General features: G+C 41.6%; 1 protein-coding gene across 5 annotated transcripts; it reads left to right on the forward strand.

Annotated features, from left to right (window-relative positions):
• The first annotated feature begins 21,317 nt into the window (after window positions 1–21,317).
• LOC125521937 lies at window positions 21,318–25,413 on the forward strand. 5 transcript variants are annotated; one of them, XR_007289510.1, is made up of 6 exons: window positions 21,318–21,564; window positions 22,040–22,839; window positions 23,255–23,599; window positions 23,812–23,873; window positions 24,175–24,297; window positions 24,977–25,413. XR_007289510.1 is itself a non-coding variant. In XM_048687007.1 (3 exons), exons 1-3 carry the CDS (start codon window positions 23,288–23,290, stop codon window positions 25,074–25,076), a joined length of 474 nt encoding a protein of 157 aa, XP_048542964.1. In that variant the 5' UTR covers window positions 22,858–23,287; the 3' UTR covers window positions 25,077–25,413. The 5 variants fall into 5 exon arrangements, 1 of the variants encoding a protein (XP_048542964.1); XR_007289509.1 differs by lacking the exon at window positions 24,977–25,413 and adding an exon at window positions 24,789–24,970; XR_007289508.1 differs by lacking the exon at window positions 24,977–25,413 and having other exon boundaries at window positions 21,320–21,564; window positions 24,175–24,970.
• Window positions 25,414–25,947: the final 534 nt, after the last annotated feature.

The following is a 25,947-nucleotide window of genomic DNA, read 5'->3' on the forward strand; positions in this document are numbered from 1 at the left end:
ATCATTTGCGTCATCTTCTCGCTTCTTCTCCTCCCTATCCGCGTGCCAACGCAGGAGCTTTGCTACCTTAGGGTCCGCGAAATACCGCTGCAGACGAGGAGTGATCGGAAAGTACCACACCACTTTTCGAGGAGCTTTCTTCCTCTTCTTGTATCAAGTGACGCCGCACACCGGACATATGGTAGACTCCGCGTGCTCGTCCCGATAAATGATGCAATTGTTCATACACACATGGTATTTCACGTGCAGTAAATCCAGAGGACACACGATTTTCTTCGCCTCCTCCAAACTGGTCGGGCACTTGTTCCCCTTGGGAAGACGTTCGTGCCAGAATGACATGTTCTCGTCGAAGCATGCGTCGGTCATTTTGTGTTTTACCTTCATCTCCAGAGCCATGAGCGTTACTTTCAGGCGGGTATCCTCGGGCCTGCACCCTTCATACAATGGAGTAACCGTGTCTAACTCAAGTTGATCCATCTTGGCTTTCTCTCGGGTGGCAGCTCTTGCGTTATCCGTCTGCTTGAGAAGCAGCTCTTGAATATGAGGATCCTGCACCCAGCCCATCGATGGTCCAGCGTCGTCTGCTCCGCCGGCATCATCATCTTCATGATCATGCCCGTCGTCTGCTCCGGCATCTTCCTCATCATCATGTCCTGCATCTTCTACATGATGACTGTGTACAGCATCACCGTCGTGATCATCTCCTGGGGATTCTTCGTCTTCTCGCCTGCCCGAGCCACGGTGGTTGTCTTGCTGCCCTTCCTCATTTCTTGCCCGGCCCCCATGGACGACTTCGTAGTCATCTTCATCACCTTGCCACCGATAGCCATCCATGAAACCACGCAAGAGCAGGTGGTCCCGCACCTGCCCGGATTCCGGGTCCGCAATAAGGCTCTTCAGCTTGCATCTTCGACACGGACATCTTATCTCCGTCTCGTTCTTTTGAAGCATCTCGGCCTTCGCGGACCTCAAAAACCTATTCACGATGCCTTCGGTCATCGTGCGGACCATGGTCGCCTGCGGGGTAGAGCAAAACGATATTTTAGAACCAAGAAAAAATTTGGCATGACTTTCCCTAAAAATAGGACCAAAAAGAATGCTTAATGCCAAAATTCTCGCCGAAACGGAAATGAATCAACATTCCGGCAAAATATTGGCAACTATCGCATTTCAAATACCGATACACCTCCAAATACAAACACATATGCAACACCACAAACATATGCAACACCACGAACATACATAGATCTAGCTAGGCCATAAAAAGTGCATGTGCACATTGTTGTAGGGAGAACAACATAAATATAGCTTCCCCCCTTACTTACCTATCAAAACAAGATAATTTAACCACTTAAATTGAATGAATCTATGGTGGAAATGAGGTGAAAAAGAGGAGGCACCCGAGACAAGGAGGAGGTGGAGAGAATGAAGTGGGGAGAAAGTGAGTGTGGGTAGGAGAGGCTGTCCAAAATATCTTGTTGCTGCCCACTTACTAATGGCGCACCAACTCTAAATGCGCCATTAGTAATCCAGGTTACTAATGGCGCACCTTTTGGTGGTGCGCCATTAGTAGTTTTACAAAAAAAATACTAATGGCGCACTATTTCACAGTGCGCCATTACTAGTTTAAACTAGTAATGGCGCATGGTCGGACAGTGCGCATTAGTAGTTTTGCAAAAAAAGGAATAAAAAATATAATAAAAAAAACAACATTAGTGGCGCACTTTCCGACAGGTGCACCATTAGTATGTTTGGACAGGCGCACTAGTTCAAAAAAAATTTGATACTAATGGCGCACCCTGGGCCAGGTGCGCCATTAGTAGTTTCAGCTCTAATGGCGTATCAGAAGTTGGTGCGTCATTAGTATATACTAATGGCGCACCACTTGTCTGGTGCGCCATTAGTGTCAATCCCATCTATAGCCCTTTTTCTAGTAGTGCTAGTCGGATATGCTTTAGTTTTGTTGATCACTAGCCGGATATGCTTTAGTTTTATTGATCACTAGCCGGATATGATTTAGTTTTGTTGATCACTAGCCGGATATGCTTTAGTTTTGTTGATCACTAGCCAGACATGTATTGTTTTGTTGCTCACTAGACGGATATTCATTGTTTCACTTTGTAGCCTACTCGTGCTTGTGTAGTGTACAAGAAGTTGGAGAAGAATCCTTCACTATCATGCATTGTTGGTTGAAGTTGAATGGGCAGCCAAAGTGGAACCCTTTCATTGCCAAGACCACCGCCCAAGCCAAATAGGAAGAAACTGATGACTCTACCAACCCGACCCAAGAACCGCCGAAGAAGGTTAGAAGAAATCTGGGGGGCAAGCAGTGGGAGGAGTAGAGGGCGAAGCGAGAAGGTGCGGCGGTAAAGATAACGGGGAGGTTCGAGGAGATCTTGGCCAAGAAGGAAGAGACATGTGTGAGGCGCTCGGACATCAAGTTGGAGAGGAAGGCGGAGAGGTTCAAGCAGTTGATGGAGGCGACAGAGAAGAAGATCAAGCTCGAAGAGAGGAAGATCGCGCTCGAGGAGAAGAAGGCCGCGCTCGAGAAAAAGAGGGTGAAGATCGCCACCAATGCGGAGGACGCCAAGATATTGACCTTGAATATCGACTCTTTGGATGCCGACGCTAGAATTATCGTGCAATCGTCTGCTACTAGATGCTGGAGCGGCAGAAAGATGAGTTGGCGGCGACGGAAGATGAGGACGCGAAGGAGGCGAAGGTGGACGCTGACATGGAGGCTGCCTACGCGGCGGTGGCGACACCTCCTTGATTGAGGATTAAGCATCTTGCTGGGTGATACGTCTCCGTCGTATCTATAATTTTTTATTATTCCATGCCAATATTATACAACTTTCATATACTTTTGGCAACTTTTGGCAACTTTTTATACTATTTTTGGGACTAACATATTGATCCAGTGCCCAGTGCCAGTTCCTGTTTGTTGCATGTTTTTTGTTTCGCAGAAAATCCATATCAAACGGAGTCCAAATGGGATAAAAACTTACGAAGATTTTTTTGGAATATATGTGATTTTTGGGAAGAAGAATCAACGCGAGACGATGCCCGAGGGGGCCACGAGGCAGGGGGCGTGCCCCAGGGAGCGCGCCCCTGACCCTCGTGGCCACCCCGTAAGGTGGTTGGTGGCCTTCTTTCGCCGCAAGAAAGCCAATATCCAGATACAAAATCGTGTTAAAATTTCAGCCCAATCGAAGTTACGGATCTCCGGGAATATAAGAAACAGTGAAAGGCCAGAATCTGGAATGCAGAAACAGAGAGAGACAGAGAGACTGATCCAACCTCGGAGGGGCTCTCGCCCCTCCCATGCCATGGAAGCCAAGGACCAGAGGGGAAACCCTGCTCCCATCTAGGGAGAAGGTCAAGGAAGAAAAAGAAAAAGGGGGTCCTGATACCTCTCCAACGTATCTATAATTTTTGATTGTTCCATGCTATTATATTATCTGTTTTGGATGTTTAATGGGCTTATTTACACACTTATATATTATTTTTGGGACTAACCTACTAACCCAAGGCCTAGTGCAAATTGTTGTATTTTTGCCTATTTCAGTGTTTCACAAAAAAGGAATATCAAACGGAATCCAAACGGAATGAAACCTTCGGGAGAGTTTTTTTTGGAACAAATGTGATCGAGGGGACTTGGAGTAGACGTCAAGAAAGAAACGAGGTGGACACGAGGCAGGGAGGCGCGCCTGCCCCCCTGGGCATGCCCCCACCCTCGTGGGCCCCTCGCAGCTCCATCGACCTACTTCTTCCTTTTATATATATCCATATACCCCGAAAACATCCGGGAGCATCACGAAACCCTATTTCCACCGCCACAACCTTCTGTACTCAAGAGATCCCATCTTGGGACCTTTTCTGAAGCACGGCCGGAGGGGGAATCGATCACGGAGGGCTTCTACATCAACACCATAGCCTCTCCAATGATGTGTGAGTAGTTTACCACAGACCTTCGGGTCCATAGTTATTAGCTAGATGGCTTTTTATCTCTCTTTGGATCTCAATACAAAGTTCTCCTTGATCTTCTTGGAGATCTACTCGATGTAATTCTTTTTGCGGTGTGTTTGTAGAGATCCGATGAATTGTGGGTTTATGATCAAGTTCATCTATGAACAATATTTGATTCTTCTCTGAAATCTTTTATGTGTGATTGGTTATCTTTGCAAGTCTCTTCGAATTATCAGTTTGGTTTAGCCTACTAGATTGATCTTTCTTGCAATGGGAGAAGTGCTTAGCTTTGGGTTCAATCTTGCGGTGTCCTTTCCCAGTGACAGCAGGGGCAGCAAGGCACGTATTGTATTGTTTCCATCGAGGATAAAAAGATGGGGTTTATATCATATTGCTTGAGTTTAGCCCTCTACATCATGTCATCTTGCCTAATGCATTACTCTGTTTTTATGAACTTAATACTCTAGACGCATGCTGGATAGCGGTCGATGTGTGGAGTAATAGTAGTAGATGCAGAATCGATTCGGTCTACTAGTCGCGGACGTGATGCCTATATACATGATCATGCCTAGATATTCTCATAATTATGCACTTTTCTATCAATTGCTCGACAGTAAATTGTTCACCCACCGTACTACTTATGCTATCTTCAGAGAAGCCTCTAGTGAAACCTATGGCCCTCGGGTCTATCTTTTATCATATAAGTTTCCAATCTATTTTATTTTGCAATCTTTACTTTCTTATCTATATCATAAAAATACTAAAAATATTTATCTTATTATCTCTATCAGATCTCATTCTCGTAAGTGACCGTGAAGGGATTGACAACCCCTTTATCGCATTGGTTGTGAGGTTCTTATTTGTTTGTGTAGTTACGAGGGACTTGCATGTAGTCTCCTACTGGATTGATACCTTGGTTCTCAAAAGCTGAGGGAAATACTTACGCTACTTTGCTGCATCACCATTTCCTCTTTAAGGGAAAACCAACGCAGTGCTCAAGAGGTAGCAGGGCCCTCTCCCCCTCTCTTCCAGTGGCGCCGAAACAGCGTCGGGGCCATCATCGCGACAACGATCTACACCAACAACTTCACCGCCGTCATCACCAACTCTTCCCCCCTCTATGCAGCGGTGTAACCCCTCTTTTACCCGCTGTAATCTCTACTTAAATATGGTGCTCAATGCTATATATTATTTCTCAATGATGTATGGCTATCCTATGATGTTTGAGTAGATTCATTTTGTCCTATGGGTTAATTGATGATCGTGATTGGTTTGAGTTGCATGTTTTATCATTGGTGATGTCCTATGGTGCTCTCCGTGTCGCGCAAGCGTGAGAGATCCCCAATGTAGGGTTTGCAATATGTTCATGATTTGCTTATGGTGGGTGGCGTGAGTGACAGAAGTATAAACCCGAGTAAGTAGGTTGTTTGCGTATGGGAGTAAAGAGGACTTGATGCCTTATAATGCTATGGTTGGGTTTTACCTTAATGATCTTTAATAATTACGGATGCTTGCTAGAGTTCCAATCATAAGTGCATATGATCCAAGAAGAGAAAGTATGTTAGCTTATGTCTCTCTCTCAACTAAAATTGCAATAATGATTACCGGTCTAGTTATCAATTGTCTAGGGACAAATAACTTTCTCGTGACAAAAAGCTCTCTACTGAAATTAACTTAGTCGTGTCTTTATCTAAACAACCCCTAGCTTTTATTTACTTGCTCTTTATTATCTTGCAAGCCTATCCAACAACACCTACAAAGTATTTCTAGTTTCATACTTGTTCTAGATAAAGCGAATGTTAAGCATGCGTAGAGTTGTATCGGTGGTCGATAGAAAATGAGGGAATATTTGTTCTACCTTTAGCTCCTCTTTGGGTTCGATACCCCTACTTATCGAAAAAGGCTACAATTGATCCCCTATACTTGTGGGTTATCACTGGGATGGCCAGCCCGGTAGGGTAAAAATGCACGGACTGCCGGACTGATATTCTTTTGGATTCGAACATGTGAAAACTAAGCATGTTTGCCTCCTTTTGGTTGTGATCGGGGATGCGATCGGACACAGGTGTGATCCAGCGCGTTGTGTGGATCGGCGTAGATTTGAGTTTGAATTTGTTGGCGGGCATATACAGGCTACGGTTGGATGGTATCCTCCGGCATCCATGTCGGCGGACTAGCCCCCCCCCCTCCCCCCCCTATTCACGGGCGGATGCGGGAGGAAATTTGTAGGTTGACGCTGGAGATGCCCTTAGTCAATATGTTTCCAAAGCCGACCGATTTTAGCTGCCCCAAACCCACCCGTCCCTCATCCCCATCTCAGCTGCTCCTGATCCATCTGCATCCCCGAGCTCCTCGTTGCCCAGATCTCCACCTTGAATCAGTGAGTGGTTGTGCGATCCACTGCACCAGTATGTCGTCACATCCGTTGGCTGCATTTGGCCTTATCCATGACACGCATGAGTGAGCTCCCAACCCCGTCGCCGTCCTTGGCATCTCCACTAGGTTGGGGCCACCACGTTGGAGCGTCATCTCAGTTGAGGAACGAAGACAGCAAGCAAGGAAAATTGTAGGATTCGCCCGCTTCCCTCACATGCATCATGAGCTCACTAGGCCTAGACCTAGGTGCCTAGTCCTCTAATCTTGATTCTTATGTTCATATCATGGTTCTATCTCACATGTAACTGGTCACTGAAGTTTTGTTAATTTTGTATGCATATCACAATAATATGCATCAAAGTCCTGGCAGTAATATTCATTTTCGTTACAATGTTATATAGTTTCCATGCTTCCATCCAAAACTAGTTCTGCTCCTGAAGTACCATGTTCATGCTTCTTTATTATGCATCATCTAAAATTGCAAATATATATGCTTCTGAACTCTATATAATTTGCTTCTATAGGTTATAAAAATTTGATCAATTTTTATTTTGGTGACACAAAACATCCGTCCCCCTGTTGGCCACAATACTAGTTTGCTTCAAATTTCATTGTTCTGTGAATGCAATTGAGCTCTTGTATATATAGCTCATGTTCTATGTCATGTGTCGTATTGTCATCTTGCAAATGGAGCTTGTATGTATGGTTTTTTTATCCATTCTTCTCATGCAAGCAAACAATTATAGTCATGTCTTGATTGTAGTATATTCCATCCTACTTTATTATTGTTTCAAAATGCCAAATTATATGCTTCGGCAATATTTTTGTTCTTCCACACTAGTTCCCCAGACATACCTCTTGCATGCTTCCAATCAAACCTTCTATTGCTTCGGTTGGAGCGATGATTTGCTTCAAGCAATTCAGGAGTGATTTGGACAGCGCTGGAAGCACAACCTCGTCGGAAGCAAAATTTACTCATGTTTGAACCACCACCGCATGGATGAGTGACTTCTTCAAGCCAATGGAAGCAGGCCGATGTGTTGCTTGTGCGCCAAAATAATCTGCACCTCATGAGCTATGCCAAATGCAGCGACTTGAGGGCTGCGTCTGCGTTGTCACATCCCATACAACAAGTGGGAAGCTAATAGGAGCAATTACCAGTTTGTTTGAGCATGCATTCAATGTAAATTGTATGTCCATGGAAGTATGGAAGCATAATTTTCTGTCCATGTATGCAAACTGAGCACATCTAACATTAAGAAGTTGCTCCCCACTTCTACCTATTCTCTCAACATGCACACTGTCCACATCAGCTTCATGCCACGTCAGCATTCACCTTGCCACACCAGCAGTAGAAAAAAAGATCAAATTAGCATTTGGCATTAATTCAAGCATGCATGCAAAACCAGCAGTGGAAAAGGACAATGCATGCAGTAGTTGTTGCGTGAGATTCCCTTCTGCCTACTCGGGACACGGGAGATTGATCCATTTAATTATGGTAGCACTGATTTCATTCTTTCAACGATCCCGTGATTCAACTCAGGTAATTAACTGCAGCGGGCCTCTTCCATCTTCCATAACCGATGAGAATCCCATCGGTCCTCTCTCCTCATTACTCTTCCAGCCTTCCATATGTATCCCCGCAGAATGAGTGATGCCGTCAGCCACCACCAGACGAGCAATGCAACCCAGCGCTCCTCACACCGCCGCCTCCAGACGAGCAATGCAACCCAGCGCTCCTCACACCGCCGCCTCCAGACGACAAGGGTTGAACTTCCCCATCGATGGTTGTTTCAGGCGCGTAGCGCGTCGCCCTCCACGGATCCACGTGCTCCGGCCAGATCCTCCGCCGAGAGTTGTAGCACACGCATGGGACCTCGGCCATCGCAGCGACTCTGCCTCCTCGAGACCAAGCTCCATAGCCGCCCTGCTACCCAGATGAGACTTCCCATGCCCCTTCAAACAGTGGAGCGGCGTCGCGTGCCTTTGATCCAAAATCATGTCATGATGGTCAGGTTCACGTCTTCCAGGTTCCTGTCTTCCCGTCTCCTACATGGGACAAATATCTATGAGCCTCCTATTCTTGCCCTTCTCTGTTCTTTCCCTCCCACTGAATTCCTATAATTTCTTCAGTGATAAATGTTGCTGCAATTGATTTAGATACGTTTGACTGATATTCTTGGGAATTTTTTTAACTTATGATTTACCTTTTATTTGCGGGGCAAGTACCGGACCATCTTGGGCTGCATTGGCTTGCCAGTTATAAAACCCCTAATCTGTTTAATGTTTCTTTGTACAGATGCTTTAATCTATATCAACATGGTCTTTGATGAAAATGGTGCCAGATTGTGATTGAAAATAAATATTGGTAATCTTTATGCTCCACTACCAACTGAATATGTATTTGATACATTGATGCCGTCATCGATAACAAATTCATTAGTTCATATAGCATGTCATTATTTGCAATTTTGTAGGGAAAAACTTTGTTTTTATACTTCTATGTGCAGATTGGTTTTGAATGTCTATCGACAAGTTGTACCATAAAAAACAGAGTGGAGCAACAATCTTACTAAAGTATATACTATTGCCACCTGCCATTGTATTCATAAGTTTGATGCATACATCCGAGAAGTGTGCGATTTCAAAAGCATTTCGCTAGCGCTAAATATATTGATGCACTACCAAGTGTCTTATGTCCAATCTTATTCCTGCACGTATCTTCACAATAACATAACCAGGTCATATTCTGTTGAAATATGTATACTCAACATATTCTTCTTACGTTCATGTACCAAGTCGCATCTCCTTCGTATCAGCTACCCTATATATCTCCTTCAGTGTAACATTGTAGGTGAAGCTGCCGCAAACAATGATTAAAGCATGTTGTTGCAGACCTGCCAAATGGGGTGTATTTACTATTTTTTGGTACGCACAATTTGAGGACAGTAATGGTCTTTTTATTGTTCCAGTTGTTTGTTGTATATATACATATATTCCTAAGATCTGGAGCAATATCTCACCATGCAACAGATTATGTGAAATTAAAATTATTTGTATGTATGGAATTTGGTTATCACATTCAGTTTATTTAAACTGGACATCCTGTTTTGTTTTTGATCTGTATCTATCTTTGTACAATATATCAAGTTCGCTTCATCTCATTTTATTGTCATACATTAGTAATAATAGTGTCCTGCTGATGCACATGAGTGATAACCTGACTAAAGGGGCATTCCCTTTTATAGGGACAACTCAACATCTGAGCATTTAAACTATTGTCCTCAAGTGATATTTTAACTGCTATGGAATACTCAATTGCAGCAACATTTAATTGCCGACTGTGTAAGGACTTGCAATGGCACAAAAATGTACTAGAAGGCTTCTGATTTCCCAGCGTCCAGGTTCTGTCATGGTCAATCTAGCAGCTGTAGACTTGGCTGCAAGTTTTAGTCCCTCTGCTTCCACCCATGATGTCTGTGTAACTGTGTTGTAAGTTTGCTTGCATGGGGAAGGAGTTCTGGTCCAGAAAGTGCATTACAATCCATAAACCATACATCTAATTATTGTTGGAACTTTGTGATGGTACTTTGAAGAATGAATGCCTTACTACAATTGTTTCATTGGTTGACAAGCTTTCTGTAATTTGCGAGACTGAAACAATATGGATCTATCATTTTGAAATTGTGGTTTGCGCGAGCTGACAAGCACCCCACTTGGGCGGTAAATTCATTTCATTCCCATATCTTATTTGTCCTTTAGGAATACGCCTAATAAAATTTTGGAACTTGCTACACTAATTCTCCGCAGCAACGCGCGGGGTGTTATCTAGTTTGTATAATTATATTCCCAGAAACACAACGCTGATGTGTTAAAATCATGTATACTCATGATAATGTTTCTCTTCTACGGAAAGGTCTTATTATTGTACAGAAGCAATTATCTAGTCGACAGAAGCAGTGAGTCTTGGCAAATCGGGCGCTTGCCTATGACTAGTCTTGGCAGACAATCAGTAGCCTGATGCTGCCCGAAAGAATAAGAAGACACGGCTAGCTAGCCATGGCAGCCCCTAAGGTAAGGCGGCGGCGCCAGGGCTGCTCCACTTCTTAGCATCCGCTTCTCCATCCGACGCGGCCGTCTGCGCCCATGGTGGCGCTCAAGGGCCGCGCTGCTCGGCGCCGTGCATTTGGTAGTCACGTAGGTAGCCGTCCCTACACCCTACGGCTGAAGCTCCTCCATGGTAGCTAGCCGGGGCAACAGCAGGTCCTGTGCTAATATATCGAACACATGACCTGTGCCACGTGCCAGTTTTCCATCCTGACGAAAGCGGCCTCTAAATTTCAAAATCACAAGTGCCATACTGTATTCACGCATTAGACCCCATTTTCTACAGCATCGTACCAATGCGCATTTTCAGGATCCACATGCCAACGCACAGGATAACAGGCGTAGCTGAGCTCGGCCACCGAAACGCTCACAATGGACCAAACATTCCAAAATATAGTAATTCTTCTTTATTTGTTCATCTAGAAGGACTGGGGAAAATAGATGATGACGATATAGTCATGACTAGACAAATCAAGATTTCTCTATTATATATATATATATCTAATATAGATTAAGATATAATACAATAAAGAACTAGTACAATACAAATAAAACAGACAGCATAACCGGTAGGCTGTTCAATCATGGCTAGGCAAATAGGAGTGCGACGTTTTGTTCACATATTCGGCCTGATTACCATAACTTCCATTTTGATACAATAACAAGCAGCTAGAACACCGTGGTAGAGTGGAGTGTGGGCACAAAAAGCGGCACTACCATTAAGCAGCTCATGATTCGGCAGGCATACACGATAAGACCCAACTTACTTAATAGGTACAACATCGTAAGATAGTTCTATTAGAGAATCTTGCACACTCGTTCCCCATCTTTCCCAAGGTGGAGTCGCTGATATTGCTCATCTCCCCCAAAGCCTACAATTACGATAGGTCAGATCCAGCAGCACTCTAGCACCCAATTATGTCCTAGGAATTCACAGCCTTTACCAAGAAATACGCAAAATTAAGATTTGGTATACATACAACATATGAAAAAACAGCGGCATAGCATTATACATTATCAATAACACAAACTATTTCCCAGTAAAAATGTCAACCAATGTAACTTGATGCAAACACAAATTTGATCACAATCTATTACCAAGAGACAAGACTCTCACCAGGATGGAGCAACGAAGAAAGAGTAGCTTGTCAACAGTAGCTTCGAATTTCTCAGATTTTTACAAATGTCGCCAATAATCTGCATGCATAAAACCTTAAAATATAAGCCTGCAGACACTTTACAGTTAATACTCCCTCTGTCTTTTCACTCTGCATATTAGACCTCATTAGGACAAGCCTTTGATCAACAAAATAGTAGCATAATTGTTGGTAAAAGGTGACACATAATTTGCAGGGTAAAAATTCAGAGTGAGTATAATAAATGTGTCATAAGTGTTGCTAAGAATGTAACAAACATTACACAAAGCAGCAACTAAACATTTTCTTACAATGTATAGGACGATTGCATGACAGGTCTGTTTTTTCAGTAGTACAAAGTTAATGCAAAGATAAATTTGATCACAGCCATATTAACAAGAACAGACAAGACTCTCGCTAAGACGGTCAAAGGGAGTAAAGTCTGTTTCCAGTAAAAACCTAAAAATGTCACCCAGTGTTACATCTTGATGCATAGACAAATTTGATTACAACCGTATTACCAAGAGACAAGTACGACTCACCAGGATGGTCAAAGGGAGTAAAAGAGTAGCTTGGTCAAATCAGAGCTGTTATGAGCTCTTTAACTTCGGGTTTGTCAGATTTTTTAAAATGTCCCTGATGCTCTGCATGCACAAGACCATAAAATAAGCATGCCAGCAAATTCAAATACACACACACACACACACACACACACACACACACACACACACACACACACACACACACACACACACAATAAATGTGATTTTAAGGACAATACTTCTCCTGGAGAGAGTCGTTGAAGTAGTTCCTGAATATGATCAACTTGGAAACAAGTAACTGGGCCAAAATGTTGAAAACCGATGCCAACTAGTTTCATCATCGCAAAGATACGTAACTCTACTAACTACTAGATCATGATCGCGTGCGTTGCTGCGCCTGTTCGTTTATGAAGAAGTTAGAATATCGTGTAAATATTGGGAAAAAGATCATTTTCACTGTTTCATAGGCATATAAAACAAGTAACAATTTGGACAGTGGATAACATTTTTCTTACGACATAACGCATAAAATGGAAACTAAGAGTATGGAATTTTTTTGTTTTTTAGACATACAATAGTGAGCGACAACTTTCACAATGTTTGAGATTCCCTCTTTACACCTCATATCGGCTAATATGATTATGGCGTGGCTTGCATAAAGAGTGCAAGAGAGAACTGTGTACTTTTCAGGCCATCAAACTTTTCAGGGCTCAAAACCTCTCGGTGGTTTCTGAGATATCTGATGGTTCAATAACAAAATGGTCATCTAGACCTACATGCATAATAAATTGCACAAAGTAGCATGGTTAGTAGTGCAATGTGGGGGACTATTGCAAACCAGACCCATAGAGTGATTCAAAACTTGTGTTTCTCACTTTCCGAGAATATACATCGAGAGGTAATTATTCACATAATGGGAGACTTTTTTTTGAAGAAAATAATGGGAGACGTTTTTTTAAAGAAAATAGTGGGATACTTTCTACAGGTACATATATGAGATAGACATCCCAACCTCACCAACTGAGAGACAGAAAAACGATAAATTGACTATGTCAATGCCACTACCAAAGAAGCATCCAGACGGGACTAACGAATCATCCACGGTTGATTTGCACATATTTCTTGGCATGCCTGACTTAACCCTAACAAAAGGCGATGGGCATGTCTGCATGTGCATCGCACACAAGACGAGGTAAAAAATAAAACACATTAACCTCATTCCATAGTGATGAAGAATCTCACAATTTAGCTCAACGGGGTGGCTATAAAAGTGTTTCCTGGGACAATGTTTTTGGAGTTACTGTTTCCCGGGACAAATAAGTAAGAGCAATTATTTCACAAAAAAAGTTCAGAGATTAAAGCATTAGCAGTGCTCACGGCCGCTGGGGATGAAAGCACGCACTACTTTTTGGGTTATGATCACGTTTTACACTTCATGTGGTGGGCTGAATGCACTCACCCACCGGCCCAGTAAGCATTCGTGGCCCAATCAATCACAGCTCGCCCAGCTAGCTCCACGGAGCAGCGGCCCAAGAGAAATACCGCAACAAAAAAGAAAGCAATCGACTTAATTGCTAGCGATGGCAAAGCGCTGTAGATCGAGCGACTTAATTGCTAGCGATGCAAAGTGCTCTAGATAATCGGACGGCTAGCGATGCAAAGAGTTGTGGTGGCTCCTAACTAGCTGAGTTATACTGTTTAGTAATGCCTGAAGGAATATATTTATGATATTTTGCGTGTTAATTGACAAAAATTCATCCATATATAGCAGTAAAAGGAACATCTGTCGAGTAAGAGAACATACGCTAGAGGGAAGGAGTTCCGGGCTGGGGTCCGGCGGCCGGATCTGGAGGGTCTGGCGTGCGGACGATGACCTCGTAGAGTGCCAGTCGTCTTCATCGCTGGTCGCCTGGGGTGGAGAAAGGAGTTGACGTCGATGTACGGTACGGGTACGGGCCGAGGCCGGCGTCCGGCCGTGGCCGGATCTAGAGAAGACAAACGTGAGGTGTCGCTGGCGTCCAGCGGCCGGAAGTAATGGACGGTGGCAAAGCTGGAGTATTCTTGCCCCGCCGGCAATGTGGGTACTGCCGCGGAAAAGAATTCTATGAGACCAGGTCTCACGCGAGACCATCCTGATGGATGACACGTGGCATTCATAAATCACAAAGTATCCCCCACCCTCATTTAAAATCAGGGGAGAGAGATTAGATGCTTTATGATTTATGAATGCCACGTGTCATCCATCAGGACGAGTCTTACCTGCTAACCGTGAGACCTGGTCTCATATAATTTTTTTTCCTACTGCCGCCGCCTCCACGTCACCGGAAGGTCCGGAACCGAGGTCTCTCTCGGGTGATGCGTAGTAGAAGAGTGGCTAGAAGGAACGGCATTTCCTATTTGGCGCCACAGGCGCCAGTTAACATGCATTTTGTTAACTGGCACCTGTGGCGTCCGTAAATGGGCCGGCCCATCTAGACGCCGGTTGCCGATTTTTTTTAAAAAAATTCTGTGAATTTTTTGAATATTGATGAACTTTTTCGAAATTTAATGAACATTTGTCTTGAAAATGAATGAACTTTTTTTGACTTATGAACTTTTTTTCAGTTCCATGAACTTTTTCTAAAAATACATGAAGCTTTTTTCAATTTCTATGAACTCTTTTCAAATTTAATGAACTTTTTCTAAATTGGATGAGCTTTTTTCAATTTGAATGAACTTTTTTACAAATTGATGAACTTTTTCAAAATTTATGAACCTTTTTTAAAGATATGAACATGTTTTTTCAAATGGATGAACTTTTTTTCTTTAAATCTGTAAACCTTTCTTTTTCATATTTTTATTTTCGTAAAAAAAACTAAAAAAACTAAAGGCAGCACGCTAGTGGGCCGGCCCATGATAGCAGCGCTGCAGGCGCCGGATCGTTAACGGGGTCCTGCAGCGCTGAATAGGGGGAGCTCCTGTTCGCCGCCCGCGAGCGGCGAACGATTGAGCCTTCGCTGAAACGAGCGCGCGTACGGGCCGGCCCATTCGCAAGCGCCGATGGAAATATCAAGAAAAACAAAAACAGGGACGTGGAGTCGAACCGACTACTTTAATACCGACAGCAGCAAGCAATACCAGTCGAACTAGCAACCATTCATAGCTCAACTTCAGGGTTAATGTTAAAGTACTTATTACAGCGGCAGATCCGGTTTTATTTCTCCATTTCCTGTAGAAAATGTGAATAACTTTTCTTAAAAATATGAATAATGTTTGAAAATTGTGACCAAATTTCAAACTTGAACATTTTTTGGAAAAGTTAAAACAAATTTAAAATCCTGAACAGAAATTTGAAATTCCGAAACAGTTATTGAAACTTTTTATATAGGATGAACAAGTTTTCTGTAGACATTGAACATTTTGGTAATATACGTTGAGAAATACTTAAATACACATCGACCATTTTGTATGTATGCTGAACAATATTTGAATACACATTGAACACTTTGTGATATATGATAAATAATATTCAAATATGCAGTGAACATTTTTCGGATATATGCTGAACAATATTTAAATACACATTGAACATTTTGTGATATACGATGAACAATATTTAAATATGCAGTGAACATTTTCGGATATACGTTGAACAATTTTTAAATACACACTGAACATTTGGTGATATACGATGACCAATATATAAATACACAGTGAACATTTTTGGGATATACGTTGAACAATTTTTAAATACACATTGAATAATTTATAAAAAGTACAATGAACATTATTGTAGTTACGACAAAAAAATTCTTAAATGTATGATGAACATTTTAGTAAATACACGTGTGAGCTCTTTGTATAATACACAGAAAAGAGAAGAAAACGAAAAAAATAAACAAAAAACCGAAAGAATAAACCAAAGAAAAGGATATCTGAAAAGAAGGAAAAATTCGGAACAAAAACCAGTGGAGAAACCAAACCTGGAAGAGAGAAAAACCCACAAAAACAGAGTAAAGAAAAATCTAAACAGAAAACGAAAGAAGAAACCCAGAGAAAGAAAAACAAAAGAAACGCAGCAGAGTGTACGAAACAGAAGCGAGCTGCCACCGAACAGCGAACGAAAAAGAACCCCGCACATGAAACCCAAACTGGGCCGGCCCAACTCATATGGCACGTGGGCGTCGCGGCTTCCTTCTGACGCCTGCGGGCGTCAAATAGGATCCGCCCTGAATAGGAGGTCCCAGAAGGAACAGTTTTAGGGTTGCCGGGCCTAATGGGCTAGAAGATGGACACCTCGCAGCTTTCAACAGGAGCTCCGGCGCTCGCTACACCGCGAACTGGGCCGGCCCATGAAGGGGAACCGCCACAAAATGGTACTAAAATGCGCGAAAAAGAATAAAAAAAATTACGCTCCCACGGTGTATCGAATCGAACCCGGGCACTACACTAACTGCAAGTCTGCATCAGCTAATCACTAGGGCGCGTGGTTGCAAGTGACAGAATACAGTGCTAATACTTTAAACATTATCATATCCGCTCATACGTCACAGATTTCGGAAAAAGTTCGTGAACATGCAGAAAAACGTTGCCGTATTAAACAAAAGTTCAATGATTTTGTAAAAAAAATCATCAATGCAAAAAAATAGTTCACAAAAAATTGAAAAAAATTCATCAAAATTTTGAAAAAAAAGTTCACCATTTTGACAAAAAATCAGAAAACCGGAAAAAGTTCATCCAATTTTCAAATAAGTTCGTCTAATTTGGAAACGATCATTGAATTTGAAAAAAGTTCATTAAGTTCATTAAATTTGAAGAAGGTTCATCGAATTTGAAAAAAAAGTTCATCAAATTGATATAAATCATCAACTGTTAAAAATAGTTCACTAAAATATGTTCATTGATTTTGAAAACAAAATTTCACCAAATTTGAAAAGATTATCATTGATTTGGAAAAAGTTCATGCATTTAAGAAAAGAAAAAAAGAAAATTTGATGAGGGAGGAAACCTGAAAGAAGAAAAAACACAAAACAAAAATGGAGAAAAATGAAAAAGAAAAAATAGAAGGTAGGAATAAAAGAAAGGAAGAGTTGAAACTTAGTAGATCCCGCTCCGTAATGCGGTGGTTGTATGAACACACCTCAATGAGTGAGGTCGCGAGTTCGACGAGTGAGGCAGCTGGTGCTCACTGTGCCCCCTAGTGGGCCAGTCCACGACAAGCAGCGCAGCGCAACAGATTTTATTTTATAACGCAAAAAACACCCAAAAGATGTTGCACCCGTGAAGAATTGACCGACCGCATAGCTTTGCCTAACCACTAGAGCAATCAGGCGCTAGTGAAACATTATAGCGTGAACTTTTTAAGAATATTAGGTGAATGCCCGTGCGTTGCACGAGGGCACACACATTCTAGTTGCTCATTACTATTCATGTAGAACATACACCTTTAAGTTCTAAATGCACTTCAGATGACATTTTCAACCTTCCTACCGCCAAATTCGTCTACAAATCCATGTTCGCCGTCTTCATCGATATGGCTTGTTCTTTGAGTCACAAATACCATTCTTCAAAATAAATCAAAAGGCCCATTATACCCAGCATGTAAGGAAAAAAGGGATATTTGGGTTTGTCTATCAACTAAGCATCTGAGATTACACGTCTATCTGATTCATGTAAAGAGAACACAAACTATCATGTTAGTTTTCATCCAAGGATATCAACATTATTCATTTTCTGCAAATATATTATTACACACCATGATTTAATTTGAAGAATATATATTTTTGAACACACATTAAAGCGCGCGTTTTACTCGCTTTTCAGCATGGAGTAAAGAATAACACAATTAGGCCATGATGACGAAGCAGTAAAAAGTATTTTTGCTCTATTACATGACATGCAGCCATTAGAAGTAAACTACGGATTGACATCACCTTCGTTGCCTTTGAGCCACCGGAAAAGAAGGCCCAAAAAACTGATGGACCTAAGGAGCCAATCTCAGGCTAGCTAATCTGTTGATCATATGCTTATGATACTACTCAAACAGTAAGCATTTGTATACATAAATGAGAAATGTAACTCAGTGGAGGAGCTACAAACAAAAAGCTGGGCGGGCCAAGATAAATGACAATACAAATTCTAAATCATTTGTATACTACTCCCTATGTAAACTAATATAAGACATTTTAAATTAGTGATCTAAAATGTCTTATATTAGTTTATCTCTATTCCTAATGTCTCAGTTGGTAGTCCACGTTCCGGGTTTTATTTTCGTCCCATCTAATATGGTCTTTTTTGGTACTTCTTTGATACTTTTGCTCCCACCTCCCACCCATCATGGTTTTTTTGTACCTGCTCCCACCTCCCGGTTCTAAAAAAAACCCAACCAAAACCACGTTCACGTAGTTCTCTCGCAAGCGACAGAATCGAACGAAAATAAACCTCCGAAGAAAAACCAGCGAAAAAAACCCTCCACAACCCGCACGCAGGCAGGAACGAGCGAGGCCTCCAGGTCCAGGGTGCCCACCTCTCCTTTTCTCTCGCGTCCCACCCTCACCCTCCCGATCTGGTCGCTGCCCACCCTCACCCTCCCGATGTCGTGAGCTGCAGGGGAAATCGGTCTCCAGAATCGCCACCACCGATGCCGCTCGGTTCCCCTCCGCAATGGTCTCCACCAGCGCCGCGTGCCCCCAAGAAAATGGCGGCCTTGGATGAAAACGTGCGGCTCGATCGACCTTGAGAAGATCCCCATCAACGCGGACTCCCCTATGCAAGTCCCCAATTCCCCTCCCTTCTCCCTTCCCTCGATCCAAATCTCATACCCACAGATCTGGATCACGGCCATAGGGAAACCAACAACGAGAAGAAGCGGCTCGCTGACATATGCCATGTCGACTTCTCCTTTTGTCATCAATGGAGGCGCCACGAAGGCCAAGAAGAAGGCCCCAACAGCCCTGGCCATGATAGGGCCTCATGTAGAGCCTGAAGTAGGTGCAGCATCATAGTCCGTCCTTGCACATACAAAAATTAGACATTTATTTCTGATTATGGTCGACGTGAATAATGATGTTACTACGGGCCTATTTTTTCTTTCTGATTATGGTCCTTTCAGTATTGATTCTTGCTTGTATATTAAGAATTAAGTTCCCCTGGTTAGAAGTAACCATCAGTTCTTTCTACTTTCTGAAGAACTAGCATTCTTTTCTCTTTATTTTTTCGTCCATATTAAATTGTTTGGCACAAACATACATCTGAAATAAATGCAAGTCTATATCAAGTACTGAGATTAAGATGGATGGGAGGTCACGGATGCTGGGTCGGAATTTGAATGCTAATGCCTTCACTACTTTGTTGTGCTGTTTATCTTACACGGTTATGAGTCCGGTGTGTGGATCGGTCATCGATGAAAGCGGCCGCCTAATTTCACAGTTCTTCCTTTGTTCTCTCAGGACCAAACAAACGATCAATGTGTGGTGAGAATGACAGCAGTATGCATCACATTTGCAGTCTTAACTACATAGTAAGCTTTACTAAACTAAAACTTGTCCAAACGTTTGCAACCAACGTTGGAAAAATTTATGTTGCAGTTTTGCGGCCGTGTCAAATCGCTTTTATACTTAATACTTTTGATGGGTCGTACAAGCTGGTTGAACTGCCACTGGTTGCTACAACCTACAAATATACAGATCTTCATTATATGACTCACTATATATGAACTTCTTCGTGCATAAATTGTGTTTTTAGACGATTCACTTTAGAAATTGGTGTGCTATAACAGTGAGACTGTTCTATATATTGCTATCCAGATTTGACATTTAGTTTCCATAACCTTTATTTTTCTGTTATTATTAAGGACAACATGCTAATTTCTCTAATCCACTCTTATTGTAATGTTATGATTTTGTTTCTAGGTTAGTAAAACTTTTTATTCAGCTCAAAGAGGTCCTGCAGTACATCCTAGGAAATAAAGGCGAGTCAATTCGGTGAGGATAAACTGGATTGCCTTCTATTGTGGCGGGTCAAACTATTTTTTGAAACACCACCACCACCTACATGCTTTTTTCTTCCTTTTCTTTCTAATAGAGCGCTGATTGTACCTACTTAGAAATATTAGTGGATGCATCCAAGTCTGATTTGGCACTTCTTTTTTAAGCTGAATGGAGAGGTCATATTTAGCTATAAGTTGTTTGCTACTGTATTTATTTAGTTCCAATTAATTGGATTTGATTTTAAAGTTCTACAGCCAAATGATAGTTCAGAGAGAGTACATGTTGTTACTCCACTTATTTAAAAACTACCAGAGAGAGTACATGTTGTTACTCCACTTATTTGACTAAATGATGCAAATGCTTTCCCCATAGGATAACTTGACAATTTGTCGAGAGAAGTAATAAAAATTGTCAAGCTTAAAGAGCAAAAGTTTGAGCACTGAAACGGTGAGTTCAGATGCCATGTAGTTCATAGTCTATGTGCAACGGCTCTTTAATTTGACTGAAGCAAATGCGATTTCTGGTTCATAGTAGGGATTAGTGCATTACTGCCACACACTGATGTGATCATCCATGTCTGCTGAGGTGCCTTAGGTTTGTGATGCTGAAGTTGTCGTACATATGCAATTTTTTCTATTATTCTTTCACCAAAATGTTATTAACCATGCGAAACTTTTTTCTTCTCTTTTATCTGATTCTATTTGTAGACCAAGCGATTTATTTATGATAGCGAATTTCTGGTGTACATGTGAATATCTCATGTCTATAGTCAGCACACCTCCCTGAACAAGATCAGAGTATTATATGAACAAGCATGGTTTGTAGTATGATCTACTTATCATTAGTTCATGATACTCCCTCTGTCCCAAAATTCTTGTCTTAAATTTGTCTAAATACGGATGTATCAAGTCACGTTTTAGTATTAGATACATCCGTATCTAGACAGATCTAAGACAAGAATTTTGGGACGGAGGGAGTACCTAGATGTATGATATCCAGTCTGCCAATGTGGTCGCAGAACTTGCTATTTATAATCTCCTAATGAAATGTTATGATTTGTATGGTATAGGAATGAAAATACTTTCAGATGTCAAAGAACATTCAAAGCATCTAACTATACTCGCAAAAAGCATATCAATATGCATTTTAGTAAATTGCCAAAATACTCTTTTCAGTATAAAATGTCGTCTTAAAAGATGGAATTGTATCTTTTTTGGGTGACTGTTGGGTTGTCTGATTGTTCACTAATCATTCTTCGAGGGATTCCTTGCCGCCACACTTATCATCGCCTCCCAACATGTCACTTTCAGGTGGGCATCATCACAGCTGCCATATAGGAGAACTCCCTATCTTTGATATGCTCAACGGCGGTGACATGCCTAGAGCAGTGCATAACATCACAGGAGAAGTCACAGGCTGTGGGGCTTTGCGGAGACTTCCCGCCACCAAGACGAGCCTCCCCATTTTGTAATTCTCTTGGCCCTCTCTACCATGCCTTGCATTTTTTTTCCAGATCTGCTAGGATTATTCACTACCGCCTCCACTGAAACGTTCGGACGTCTTGGTCATGCAGAAGTCATAGATAGTGTTTTTACAAAATCTTGCTAATAATCATATGACCTGGCTCCCAGAATATGTGTATTTGTATGTGCCAAATTAAGGTTGCCCATGTAATTGTTTGCTTATTCATTACAACAAGTATGTTTGCTTATTCTAGGTTTGCATTTTTGTGCTATTTTGTTAGTTCTCAAGAATTCTAAATATTTTTTGTTTTCATCTTCCGATTGCGGTATTCACATAAAGGTTGAACAACATTTATCATTTGTTCTTTTAATATGGTAGTGTTTCTAATTCATTTATTTAAATATTATGCATCTTTTCCAATCTGTGTGGACTGAGGGCGGGTAGTTACATTTACATATACCTACATTGTTTCTCGTAGGAACGCATTAGCAGGACCTCGGGAAGCCCATCGTCACACCGCCCTGGGTCGTCAAGTCTCCGTTGCCGTCATATTTGTTCAACATCAAATTAAATGAATCCAGAAATCAAGTGATAGTTTGGTCATAGTGGATTGAATTGGGAAGCCATCAAGTTATGCACTATTCTCGTGATGGGTTTTTGGTATGTTTCGGTTCATAATTAGCTTGGTGATCTGCATTAGTCGTGGTTTGCTACTGATTCTTTTTTGGATCAGTTATATCTATGTTTGACTATTCAACTCCATGAATGAATCCATGTACATGTCTTCACTTTCCTGTTCTATTTTGAGAGCACACATATTGAGTTGTGCGGGCCATGTCGAGTATACCTATTGAGTTGTGCAGGTTAATGTCTATATCTATATGTACAGTAGCCCGTGGCGTCCTGGAAGTTTGACTAGGAAAGGCAACAACAAAACTGCGTCCTGGAAATGTCATTCTGCTTGGTCTTATGAGTTTACTGAATTGACAGACTCTTGTTTCAATGTTTCTAATGCTCACACCATTATGTCAGGCAAAATTATGGGGTACATGTCTTTGCTAATACCTCCAAATTATTCTCTGCAGTGAAAAATCAAGCTTATCTATTTTAGGTCAGTGTTTTTTGTATTCACTAAATATTGCCAGTGGTGAAGCCGAAACTAAGCAGTGTGCGTGAGGAAGGCAAGCGTGCTGACGAGCGTGGGGGCGACCATGATGTGGCTCGGAGAAAGGGTGCATATGGATTACTTATTACCCATTGGGTCTGCAAATATGAGAGGTAAATTTTTTTACTGTAGTGCAAGGCACGTTCTAAGTTTCATCTTCGCACATGATTATGGGCTTATGGCATCTGATCAGCTTTCTCTTGACATGCGTAATTGCAACACCGTCCCGATCTTTCCAAAAATAGATTGTCTATGATTATGAGAGTAACCACAAGAACAAACGAAAGTGGCGAGACTCGTTATGAAACAATGCAGATTCTTTACCCCTAGGACAGTGACAGTGCTAACATTCATGTATGTATGTTAGGAGTTACGATATGACCTTTTGTTTATGTATTTTAACATTCAAAAATGTTTGATGAGATCAATAATGTATATATGAGATGTGATAAAACTGAACATATGTTGTACTCGGCGTATTTGATTAAATATATTAACTAACGAACCCATACTTTATTTATCATCAAGTGGCAAGGCATGGGTATTTAGCTCGAGCTGTGCATGGGCTGCTCGAGCTGCGCGCCAATGTGGAGGCCCCGCACCGCCGCCGATGGGCTGATGTTGTTGCACGTCGTGGCAGGGACGTCCGTGTGTGTGCTGCTTGTGCTGGGCGCTGATGTGGTCGCCCCTGATCGGAAGGGACGCCGCTGGAGCTGCTGCGGGATATGGTGGTGGTCCGCTGATGGAGCTGGGAGCAGACGCGGAGGCAATGGGCCCGACTCTCTGTGTGCAAATCATGATGACTTGGAGCACTGTCATGGGAAGTTTTTATTCATCTTTACCTATATTTATTGGATTAGGTTCCATTGGCAGGTGAGATTCTTATCCTGAATGCTTTATTCTATTTTTGCCAAGACACTTCTCCTTAATATGTTCAATATTCATAATAAATTTGTTGCGGTAGAATTACATGATTTCTAAACATTTTGATTCATAATACCAATTTGCTGTATCATGGGGTTTATTAGAAATCCTAATGCATTTCTAATCAGGATTGTTTCTAATGGTGATTAAATCTGTCATAGTGTCAACAGGTTAAAGACGATGTACCCTTTTCCCGTTTGGATACCAACCATTGCATTCAGCAGTAAGATATGTTGCTTATTTACTTGTAGAATCAAGTGGGTTAGAGGCATCTGCTTTTAACTATTTACGACACTTTTTCAGCTTCTTTGATTTTCAGTAGTTGGTCAGTTAATCATCTAAAATTTTCCTGATTTCACATCCATGGTATCTGCTTTGCTTTAGTACCTGTTCATGGTTCACTCATGATTTGTTTCTTTCTCCCTATCAGTCTTACCATTTTGTTTTGCTTGCTTTACCTTGTAGCTTCTCTGTCACACTTTTTATGCTTTTACGATGTCCTAATAAAAGTTTTGTGTGGGCAGATAATTTTTTGCTTACTACAAACCGTAAGAAGATGAAGCTTACTGATTTGGGGCTTGCACGAGAGGAAACTGTAACTGAAATGATGACGACTGAAACTGGGACATACTGATATGGACACAGAGGTTATAAATCACTCTTTTCCACAATAGATAGTCAATATTAAAAAAATTAGGAACTGAAGCCGAAATAAAATGGTTCCTGGTTGTAGTTTCCCGGGTTGATTCTTCAAATTATACTTCAATTTGTATGCCCTCGCGATAATTTTCTGCCTGAAGTTTCTAGAGCTCACTGATTTTAGGACCTTCTATACAAAGAGAAATCTGATGCTCTAGAATTTGTGTATGAAGATTGCTTTAATAACAATCGTAAATATAATTATATTCTTCAATTAAGTAATGATAATGTAATATTGCATCCTGTCATTTACAATCAGATAGACAAGTGACCTTAAGTATAAGGTTTCAAGCTATTTAACGCTCAATGCTTGTTATATAATTCTCCGTGGTAAGATCAACTGAGTTGGGCATCATAATTGGCACTAAACATCCAAAGTTAAGTTCGTGCTCACCATTTCATGATTATATTTTTGGTACTGATATTTTCATATTACCAGTTCGCTGAAGATAGAGCTCTGGCATTGTATTGAAGCTCAACTCCGCATGAAAGTGTACAACTTCACTGTTATGTTCTGGCACTCGAATTTGCTATGCTTTGCATGCTAGGAATACTTACACGTTCATTCTTAAATCATCTTGTTATATGGCATTGTAGGTCTGATGGAAAAGAACTTCTGTGATATAGGCCAGGGCGGAGGACGTTGTCAATGGAAAACATGGCTCCACATGAAGGTTCACTCGCCAATAGTCTTCAAGAAGATGCGAAGGTCATGGTTCTGTGTTGATGCCCCTTGAAAAAAATACCTTCACATTTTCTTGTTTGAAGGAACACTAGGAGGAATTGAGGATGCGAAAAATGTACGGAGGAAAGGGAGACTAGGAGAGGTGCACGGTGAGGCATCGACGTATGCTTTTTGTCACGGTGTTCTCATATCCAAACTTGAATCAAGTATGCTTTTTGAATGGCTTGCACTAAAGCAGAGTATAATTCTTATACTTGTGTTTTAAATTGACTACATGTTGTCGTCTCCTCTTGTATACATCTTCCGTAACTACCATTTTGTGATGGGTTGTTAAGCTACCATTCAAGGGAATGCATGTTGACAAATGTATTGATGCTTCCTTGAGTCTACTACTAATATATTTGTAATGTATTTTTCACTGAAAAAAGCACTGCTATTAGCATGCTATAGAATTGTCTAGCTAAATAAATCAATGTACACTGCCTCGCTAATAGAATGCCATAGTGCGATATATCTTGCTAATAGCATATTTTAAGGCCGCTCCTATTTTGTTATAGCGCGCTACTTTTTTCATTGATTTTTAGAGTTTATTTTTTGAGAAAACGCAAAAAGCCTTTGCGTTTCATTTCATTGAAAAGATGGAAGGCCTCCTAGGAGGTGTGTCGTTACATGTTTTTGTAATTGGTCAGTGTACATCCCAGGTTGTGGGCAGGACAACCCGAAGCCCCTGGGCGCCTGCCTTTGCCCAACATCGGGCCTCCTCTTTGATCCTATCCACTAGTGTTGTGATGGATGGTGTAGCATTGTCGAAGACGCATGCATTCTGGTGCTTCCATATCATCCATGGGACGAGCAAAGTGATAGACTTGAGGGCTTTGCGCTACGCCGGTGGTGTTCCCTCCCTTGCGCGCCG

The sequence above is a fragment of the Triticum urartu genome, chromosome 7 (assembly GCF_003073215.2).
Source record: "Triticum urartu cultivar G1812 chromosome 7, Tu2.1, whole genome shotgun sequence".
NCBI lineage: Eukaryota > Viridiplantae > Streptophyta > Magnoliopsida > Poales > Poaceae > Triticum > Triticum urartu.